At 56.7% G+C, this 10,290-nt stretch overlaps 1 protein-coding gene across 1 annotated transcript in view; it reads right to left on the reverse strand.

The window, feature by feature from the left end:
* The window catches only part of LOC115937841 (cadherin-23-like), a 277,920-nt gene extending 267,982 nt beyond the window's left edge, over positions 1-9,938 (reverse strand). The window contains exons 1-2 of the mRNA XM_081823095.1: positions 9,872-9,938; positions 3,605-3,682 (exon numbers count right to left, since the gene is read on the reverse strand). Coding sequence (XP_081679221.1) covers positions 3,605-3,682; positions 9,872-9,938 — 145 coding nt within the window. The remainder of the gene's footprint in view (positions 1-3,604; positions 3,683-9,871) is intronic.
* Positions 9,939-10,290: the final 352 nt, after the last annotated feature.

Here is a 10,290-nt window from a genome sequence, read left to right on the forward strand (position 1 = left end):
ATTAATCTGTAAGGCTCCAGTGGTCAGAATTAGGCTCAATGGGTGGGAGTTCCAGGGACAGATTTCAGATTAATATCAGGAAGAATTTTTCATTACCAGAACTGTCCGACAGCATGTCTTTTTTTTTTTTTTTTTAAGATTTTATTTATTTATTTGACAGAGAGAGACACAGCGAGAGAGGGAACACAAGCAGGGGGGAGTGGGAGAGGGAGAAGCAGGCTTCCTGCGGAGCAGGGAGCCTGATGTGGGGCTCGATCCCAGGACCCTGGGATCATGACCTTAGCCGAAGGCAGATGCTTAATGACTGAGCCACCCAGGTGCGCCCCACAGCACGTCTTACAGGATCACGAGCTCCCCATCATCATACATTAAGGAGAAGCCAGATAATCAGCCCCAGAGCTGGAAGTTGGTCTGCCCACAGCTCTGACCTCCTGCCACTTTCAGACTGACTTGGGCTCTGCCTCTAAGCCATTGGTATTGACCAGCCCACTAGACCCAGCTCCTCTCTGCACCTGTTTGTCCCCTTCGCAAAGCTGTGGCTGGCAGGAGAGCTCAACCAGTCATCCTCGGGCCACACACAGGCTCTCCTTTCAGTAACAAAACACTCCGGGTATGGAATCCAAAGACGGGACTCCCATCCCCATTTTGCAGGCTGGAACACTGAGGTTCAGAAAGCAAAGGGCCAGTGAGGGCCAAGCCTCCAAGTCAAGTCTCTGGGCCGCCCCATTCCACATGGCAAGCAAAGGGCCAGCCCCTTGGACAGGCTGTTTCAACCCTTACCCTCGCCCTGGCCTCTGCCGGTCCAAGGCCTGTACTCTGCCACAACCATGTGAGTCCACATCAACCTCTGAATGGCTCAGGGCCACAGAGGTGACAGCACTCAGGGGAGGTCTGGCCTGTTATCTGAGGGCCTGGAGATACACTGAGCCAGCAGGACTGCCCAAGCCAAAGCCCACTGGACCCATCTTTCTAACGCCCTCTCATCGGTGAGATGGGAGGTAAGGCCCAGAGAGGGGCAGCGCTGTGCCCAATGCCACACAGTGAAGAACAAAAACTGAATTCACGCCTTTCAGGCCAGAGCTTGCTGCCCCATCTTGGAAGGGAGGGACCAGGAGGGTAGGGCCCAGCTCAGCACCAGCCCCTGCCCGGAGGAAGGAACAGAGCTGTCTTCCAGCTCACTGAGCCCTGTCTCATTACTACGGTCCCCGAGAGCCAGGGATCAATCCCCACTGCACCAGACAGACACCCCTGCTGTGACTGCCAAGCACAGCTTTAATGGGGCCACGTCCTAGGAGTTGCTCCCGGAAGCCGATCGATGCTAGCATTTGCAGAAGACAGTCAAGAGCCAGAGCCAAAGGGAACTAGAGCAGGGCCTGCTGGAGGGCTCCCTGGGGTGGGGACGTCCAGCCTACGGCTCATCATTCTCAGCACTGGCCAAGCAATATCCGTCCCACCCCACCACCTTCCCTGCACCACAAGCCTCTGAGAACCCCACACTCGGGCTGGGCAGGGTCACAGATGGGGTGACGGAGCCAGCACCGCTCACCTGAAAGCAGCCTTCACCTCTCCCAGCCAGCAGCCCTGGCCCATTAGTGATGGCCACACCTCTGCCTCAATGGCCCACCTGTCCCGAATATATTCCCTCCACCACAAAGCCATGTCCAGGAGGATGGGGTTAGAACAGAATCTCCTAAAAATCAGCTGCAGGAAATAGTGTGTGAAGGAATGGAAAGGGAGCCTTTCAGGACTCTGCTCAAGGGCCACCACCTCCCCCAAACCTCTCCTGCTTCCTCCTGCCTCTGCTCTGTCCCCAGAGGGACACCCCTTCCTCCTTCAGTCCTCCACTGGGACTTAATCAGACATCCGGGCCGGCCCCCATTACTGCGACATTGACTTATCCTTCTGTCGAATTCGGCTCTGGGAGCATGGCGGCCAGGCCTAGCACGGAGGGTGCACACTCTCTATATCTGATGAACTGAGGAATGAACCCAAAGAGCCTCTAAGGATGATAAAGGCTGCTAACATTCATTCATTTACTGAGCCACATATACTAGGCACCAGCTCTCCATCTCTGCACCAGCCCCATGCTAGGCCTGGGTGTGGGGAGAAACCCCAGATGAATCCAGAAGCCCAAAGCATACCCTGACACAACCCCGAGGGGAGGAAACAGCTCAGCAGCATCCCCAAGAGACTTCGAGGTACCCTCTCCACCCCCCACCAGAAGGTGAGTAAGCCTGTGGAAGAACATTGCAGAGAGGCAGGCAGCCTCCCTCTTGGAGGACCATTTAAATAACTACATCCACAAATTCAGTCTTTCAATGCTGATCCATGGGGGGTGCGAGTCACCAAAAGAGCTGCCACATTCCATAGAGACCCCCCCCATGGGCCCTAGAAATGAAGCGCCACTGGACTGTGGAAAAATCCCCACAATAGACAGAAACACACCTGCTATGCCCCGCACCCACCTGGAAAAAAGCTTCCACCAGAAAGACTGGAAGGAAAGACCTCTTCAGGGGCTGCTGTCATGCCCCCCAAACAGCCGGGGAGACTCTGGGACCCACTAAGGCTCCCGTCTTTAAGCAGAGATTTTCTTTGAAGAATTTTGCTCCTCTTCTATCACACATCTACATTTGGTTTTATATAAAAGAATGTTTAAAATGAACTATGAGTTCAATATCTTCACACCCCTCCCCTCTCCATGCCATCCCACTTCATTTTCAAGGACAAGCGATGCTCCAGAAAGATGCACCACACCAACCCCAGTACACTGCTTCTGGGGCACAGCCCCATCCCTAGACTCACAGAGTAGGCAGACCTGAGTTGAAGGAGCCGCAGGTGACAGGCACTTTCCCTAAAATGACACCCACAAGAATGAGGGCCGAGGAGGGAGTGTGGAGGGAGGCGGGAGGGATCTTTCCAGGCACCGTTGTTTGCAAGCATGCTCCCAGGAACGAGAGCCTTCCCATCAGCACAGCGGCAAGATGGGTTTGTTCCATTCAACCCCCATTTCTGAGAAGCTCCTGGTCCCCAGAGCCGAGCGAAGGCCACAGGGCTATGTGTGCACATCTCCCGCTGCAGTTGTAGAAGCCAGGCACTCGGGAAGAGGATCATGGGGACAGAGCTGTGTCATGAGGTGACTCAAGCTGGGGTGGAAAGGGGTGCTCGTGATCACCTCCTAAATAGTCCTTTTTTTCCCCTCATGACAAAAACACGCACACTCGATGCAGAAAACTCAGTGATCACAGCGAAGTACAAAAGGCTATAAAACAAAACCTATGACAGCTGCCATCTTTAAATTTCACAAAGAAGAGGAATGAGCCATTTTGTAGAACAAAACTAGTGCCGAAGTGGAAGTCAAGCAAGTTGGGCTCAATGTGATAAATCCTTGGACACTCAGAACTCCCCTATGTTGGAAGGAACAGCCCTGGGTTGTACTGAGCGCCTCATCCCCGGGGACAACCAAGAAGAGGTCGTACGAACATCATGGAAGAGCCTCCAAATGATGGGCGGAAGATGGCCTCCATCTCTAAGATCCCCTTCACTTGGGGGAGCGGAACCCACCCCACGCCTCCTGGCATGCCCAGCAGCCCCTGTGCCAACTCACCCACAGGTGTGTCCTCGCTGATCAGCAGGTATGTGTCAAAGAAGTGGTTCGTGAAGAAGGGCAGTCGGTTCACCTGGCCTGGAAGTCAGAGGACAAGAGTGTCAGTCAAGTACCCTTATGCCAGCTTCTGGAAGGAGACACAGCATGGGAGCTGCAGAGGGCACAGAGCCTGCATCTAGGGCCACCTTCCCAGGACCCCAGCGAGTCCCCGTCCTGCCCCGAGGTAAACGGGAAATAATGCCAGTAGGGAGGTCGTATGGTCAGCGAGGCCACCAGTCCCATGCGGCCCTGGCATCCTGGGCCACACGGAGACGTGCTGAAGCATAAAATACACGCAGGATTGCAAAGACTTGCTATGAAAAAAAAATGGGTGTAAAATATCCCATTAACCTTTTATATGGATGACGCATTGAAATGAAAATATTGCAGATATACTGGGTGAAACTTACTATTAAAATGAGTTTCTTTTCTAATTCGGCCCCTAGAAAATTTCAAGTCACACACGTCGTATTCCTCCGGGGCCACCTGGCTGCAGATGGCGCGTGAGAAGGACAAAGCCGGTGGGCCAGAGCCGGACATGGCCCGGGGAGCTCTCAGCAGATTATCTGTCGTGGGAAGGCACGGCCAGCCCATCCCACAGGATGAGTAACAACAATTGCCATCTATGGAAACTTCTCTGCGCCGGCCACCTCCGTGCCCTCCCTCCATCTTCGCGGTACAGCAGGGACTATCATCTCCCCATCTTACTGTTGAGGAGAACGAGGCTTGTAAGGGATCAGTAGTCACTGGCCCAGGGTCACACAGCGAGTAAGTGGCCCAGGCCTTACGGGGCCCCTGGGTGGTTGGCCCCGTACCACTCTGGGATGGCCTTGGGGTGATGCGGGCCAGGTCTGGAAGGAGTTGGGGTGTACCAGTAGGGGCCCCTCATACCACAAGTCCCCCACAGGAGGTCTTCCCGAGGCTGGCTTTACCCGTCCCCTGAGCCCCCTCGTAATGGTCTTCAGTAGTGTGGTATGATACAAAATATATTTGGTCTTTGTCCCAGCTCCTGGCACAGAGCTCCAAAACTCCTTAGAATTTCCAGAGCAAGAGGAGTGTCTTTCGTCCTTTCTAAGGAGCCCCAGCTGAGTTTACGCTAGCAAGGGGACCTAGGGTGGGGCTGGTGGGCAGAAAGACCAACTGGTTAGAGGGTGGGCACTTTTAGCCCTCCCCCCATCCCCGGACCTGCAGGGAGGGGAGGGGCTGAAGATTTAAGAGATCCGAGGATCTTCCAGGAGGTGAACACAGCCCTGTGCTGGGCTCTTCTCCTGGCGCCCCCCCGAGAGGACATGGAAACTCCATACTGCCCTCACCCCGCTCCATCTGGCCGTCCCTGAGTTGTACTCTTTGTTTAACCCCGTAAATGTAAGCAAAGTGCCTCCCTGAGTTTTGAGAGTCACTCTAGCTGATCAAACCGGGGGGGGGGGGTGGTCACAAGAACCCCTGACTTATAGCTGGTAGGTCAGGGTACAGGGGGCCTGGGACTTGTGACTGGCTGTGAAGTGGGGTGTGGTCTTGTAGGCCTGAACCCTTAAATCTGTGTACTCTCACAGGTACGCCAGATAGAGTCAGAATTGAATGTTAAGTAAATTGTGGGACACCCAGCTGGTGTCCAGAGAATTGAAGGATTGGTTGTTGGTGTGGGAAGACACCCCAGAAGTAGGCAAGTGAGGAGGGCACTTCCCCTTCTGCCCCTGCCAACCAGTGGGTATCGGGTCTGTCTCACACAGGGCTGACGTTGTGCCGCCGTAAGCAGCTCCTGCTGGGTCCTCTGGGGATGGCCCCCATTTCTGCTGACCTAGGGTTCTCTCAGGGCCTGTGCCCGGCTGGAGAACAGAGGCCAGCTCCCAGGAAGTGAGAAGCTGGAGCCGAGGGAGGGCACTTCCCCCTCCTGCCTGAGATGGCTCCTAGTGGAGGGGTGGGCAGAGTGGCATCTTTCCCTCCTCCCCCTAAATGTGCTCAGAATGATTCCATTTCTGATTCCTCAAACATTCTCTCCCTTCCTGGCTAGGACTGCTGACCCTTCTGCCTTCACCTGTCCAAGTCCTATTCATCCTTCAAGTTTCATTTTAGACACCCTTTCTTCCAGGAAGTCCGCCTTGATCACCATTACTACAAACATGTGCTCATACACATTCTTCCACCCTCTCAGACCAGGAATCCAGAGCGCCTCGCACATATAACAGCCTCAGAAAGAGGCCACTGGTCAAGGGCCTTGCCTTTGTTTGGAACTTCGCTGTGCTTCTTTCTAGCTGCATGATCTACCCATGCCTCAGGTTACTCAGGTGTAAAATAGCAACAATAAGACTTTCTTCATGGTTGTCCTGAGGATCAGGAGAGATTATATATGTAAAGCGCTTAGCGCCATGCCCCAGCATACAGCCAGCACTGGATAAATGGTAGCTACTATTAATATTGGTAGTTATAACAGTGCCACATGCTCAGCCAGAGGGGGATGCTTTGGATCACCAAGAGGAGCCTTGGGCTCCGGTATGGGAAGCAGGGTGAACCCAGGGAGAAGGCTCAGGGGTGCCCAGAGAATACAGCAGTGGGCTTGGGCAGCGGGAGAGGGAAACCAAGGAAAAAAAATCGCCTGCAGCAGCATTATTCACTTTAAAAGTTTCTTTTACAGGACCTGCCGATAATCAGCTGCGGAGAGCTCCACACGGGTAGCTGGCAGGGCCTCGGGGGCACGTGTCCCCTGCCACATACCAAGCAGGGCCTGTGTTCTCAGAACAGTCCTGCTGCCCCCAGAGGCCCTGTGGCCCTGGGCTGCCAGGGCAGCACCCGGGGACCGGGAGGGGACTGGCAGAAGGGGGTGGGGAAAGGGGCACATGGACAGGTTACTTACTCGTTCTCTTAAAAACCACTTTAAGGCACCAAGGCTCTGTACTCCTGAGGCAAAACGGCTGCCTCAGGAGCTTCGAGACCTCTAGCCAAGCTGGACTGTGAGTGGATATACAAGGAGAGGGGGCACAGGGGACTTGAGTGATGGAGAGTCCCAGCTTCCCATGCCCAGGACCCGCTCCTCTGTCCGTGCCCCACACACCCCACACACACCCGTCCCCCATGAGTCTACATCTAGCGCTCGCTCTGCCCTGGGGGCATCTCCCTGCTTTCCCCGGCCACTCACACTGCTTGCTCCCTACACAGTAGATAGGAGTCCACCAGCTTTGAATATGGCCGACAGCACCCAGCATCCAGCTTCTCACCGCCGCCAGCCTGAGGGCAGCGGAAAGCAGGGAGGCTCACAGAGAACACAGCATTCGGGCTGCCGCTGCTGAATAACAAAGACTCGGGAAGGGCACAGAGGAGGGCAGTGTCCTGGCCTGGGGCACCTGATCCCAGAATGACTGGCACCAGGCGCAATTTGGGGACGCCAGGCCAGGAAACACTGACTTTATTCAGGGTCGTGGGATGGGGGGATTCCTCTTCGGGCTTGACGAACACTGGGAAGTGGCAGAGCCTTAAAGCAGCTGGGCCTGGATCCAGCCCACGCCTGCCTCCCCAGGTCTCTGATCGCTGATGGGGGGCTGGAAGCACAGGGGCTCACACTGAGATCCATGCTGTGGGGAGCCCCCTGACAAGGGAGGAGTCCTGGGCAGAGAGGACAAAGCTAGAGGCCTTACATGCGTGGCCTCAGGCAAATCCCTCTTTCTCTCTGGCCCCCATTTCCAAGGGTCAGGAAAAAAGCCCTGCACTGCCCTCCCAGCCCGCCTCCCTGCCAGGGGTATCCTGTCGCAGTGGCTGCACTGTGGGCCCTGGGCGTCCCAGGGGTCAGAAGCCTGACCTGCTGCCATCGGGCATGAGAGCTGGTAGCCCCACCATCAGGAACCCCCATGCCTCCTGCCTGGGGACCAACTGCAGGACCCAGCAGGATGCTCAGGGGCCAGGCCAGACAAGGATGGGGCAGGGCAGGCCTGCTCAGGCCTTCACCTCCTGCCTTGCCAACCAGCCCACATTGAGAACATATTGAGGCCAGAGAGGAGGGTAGCAAGCTTCAGCAGAGAGATGACAGGCCGACAAGGGGGTGTGACATCTAGGGGGGCTTAGCCGTGAGCCTGACCCATCTCTGACTGCCCAGGATGGGAAGAGAGATCCACTGGGGCTGTGGGTCAGATGAAAACAAAGTGGGGAGAGGTGATGTGGGATGGTCTGGGGGACAAGGGAAGGATTAGGGGTCAGGGGCAGGTGTTGGGAGGGCAGGGTGCAAAGATGGTGTCCTTCAGTCCCTAAGGCAGCCATGGTCTCACCAAGCCAAAGGAATAACACTGGCAACCTCAGATGGGGACCGGAAAGAGGGGACCGTACCCAGCAATGAGAGAGAGAGCACCCCTCATATACACACAAACAGACTAACCCCCAAGCAGGTTGGTTTTGCCACACATTTGCTGGGTGGTCTCAGGCAACTTGCTTAACTTTCTGTTTTCTGTGCCCCAGTTTTCTTCCCCCAGAGAAAGATACAGCTCATAATCAAAGAGCTAACACGTACTTAGCACCTAATACATGCCAGGCGCTATTCTAAGGGCTTGATATGTGTATTAACCCATCCGATCATCCTGACAACTGAAGGAGGGGAGTCCTATGGTCCTTCTGACTTTAGAGATAAGAGAGCTGAAGGACAGAGAGGCTAAGACACTGCCCCAGGGAGGCCCCTGGAGAAGTGGGGCTGGAACCCAGGAGTCCTGGCTCCGTGCTGCTCCCTTGTGCCCACTTGAGCTGCATGAGCCATCTTCCATCCCCAGAGCTCAGGAGGAAGCTGCCACCTCTACTGAGGATACAGCTCGCTCTCAGCACCTGTTTTATTTTTACATCTGTATTTCTTCTTCACAGCAGGCGGCGGGGGGGGGGGGGGGAGGGCATGCGCGTCCAAGGTCATAGAGCCCCTGGGGAGACTGAGGAGAGTGTCCTGACTTCTACCATTCAGCAGAGCCAGAGGGTCAGAGCTGTCTCGGGTGCCCCCACGGGGAGGCCTCCCCGAATGGGGCCCAGAGGGCAGGTGGGGGAGTGCTATCCTGACAGACGCTCCCGTGGAGGATCAGAGACCCTGACTGAGGCTCAGCCTCACCCTGCTTTGCATGACCTTGGTCCAGCTGCTTCTCCGGGTGTCAGTTTCCCCGCAAAGTCGGCCAGGAGCTGAGAGAGGATCTGAGAGGCCCCCCACCCCCGGGCTCTGCCCTGAGAGTCTGAGACTACGTTGTAATCCCGGGCTGCCTGGATGCGAGTGAGCTCCCCATCACAGAGGCACGCCAGCAGAGATCCTTCCAAACTCAGGGGCCAGGAGAGGGGAACTTCAAGAGACTGTCGGGCAGCCAGCGCAAGGCTGGCTTCCTCCGGAGACTCCCTGGCTCCCTGGGGGTGTCGAAGGGGCTGGCCTGACTCAGGAATGTGTTTGCCCGTGTCACCAGGCACACTGTGCCCACAGCTCTTCCCCGGGGACACCCTGGCCCCAGGAGACAGCCGGGCCTGCGGTCCTGGCCTTCCTTCAGCACAGCCCAGAGCTGCTTTGTTCCTGGCCACCAGCTGTCCGGGAGCCAAGGGACCGGAGCTGATGTGCATCTGGCTGCTGCAGGGGGCAGGGGAAGGAGGGCTGGTCCTCCCTGCAAGGGGGAAGGGCTCCTCACCGCCACACCTTTGCTCCAGCTGGTCCCTCCTCTGGGATTCCCTTCCCGTTGCACCCCTACTCTAAAACGACTTCCCAGGCTTCAAAGCCCAGATGAAAGTTTTCCCTCTGGCTGGGTCCCTCCTGTCCCAGAGAGTCTTTTCTCCTGATGGACTTCTCTGAAGCCCTGTCCACCCTTCATTACCACTCTGCTCACCTGTATTCGATGTCGTAAGTCCTAGCCATGTCCTCCTTTCCCCGCTAGGCACTGGGCTCCCCCCGGAGTCGGGCACCACAGACACACATCCTCACACAGCAGGTTCTCCCACGGCAACTGTGACACCGAACAGAACCGAGGCCGGGCCCTGCATCCCACAAGCACAGTTCGCGACACGGAGGCCTCCTGCCCCCAGAGCTCGCCTTTCCAAGGCTCCTCCCCTGCCCTCACGGGGAGCCTGGTATTTTCAGCCCTGGGAGTGCTGCAGCAACTGAGGCCCAGAGAGGGAAGCGCGTGCCCGGTCACACGCACAGCAAGGCAAGGTCTGCAGGCCCGGAGCAGCCCTCTCCCAAACCCCGTCCCAGAGCACGAACCCCGTGTGGCGGGAAGGGCAGAGGGTCGGACTTACCCCAGCATCCAGAGATCAGCACAAACAGCCAGGCCACGAAGCAGCTGGTAGCAGCGTGGCACCTCATGGCTCCTGGGGACACAAAGAAGGAGAGGGTGACAAGTCTGCTCTTGGGAGCCCCTCCCCCACCTCCCCACCCCTGCAGCTCCAGGGAGAACTGGCCTGGGAAGAGGAAAGGGAATCACCTCACATTGGGGGGTGGGGGGTGGGGGGAGCACACGTGGGAAAGAAGGGAGGGTCTGCATCACTGGGTTTCATCCTCATCCAGGACTGGGTATAACACAGCAGCCTGGGCTGGCGGCAGGGGCCGTGGGGCCGTCTGCCCTCGCAGGGCTGGCTGCACGCCCCGAGAGCAAAGCTCAGCATCCGACACAGGACACATGACTGAGGCATTCTGGGCTCGGTGGGAGGAGGGAGTT

Source organism: Leptonychotes weddellii, chromosome 6, assembly GCF_054177405.1.
Source record: "Leptonychotes weddellii isolate Sample4059 chromosome 6, ASM5417740v2, whole genome shotgun sequence".
Taxonomy (NCBI): domain Eukaryota; kingdom Metazoa; phylum Chordata; class Mammalia; order Carnivora; family Phocidae; genus Leptonychotes; species Leptonychotes weddellii.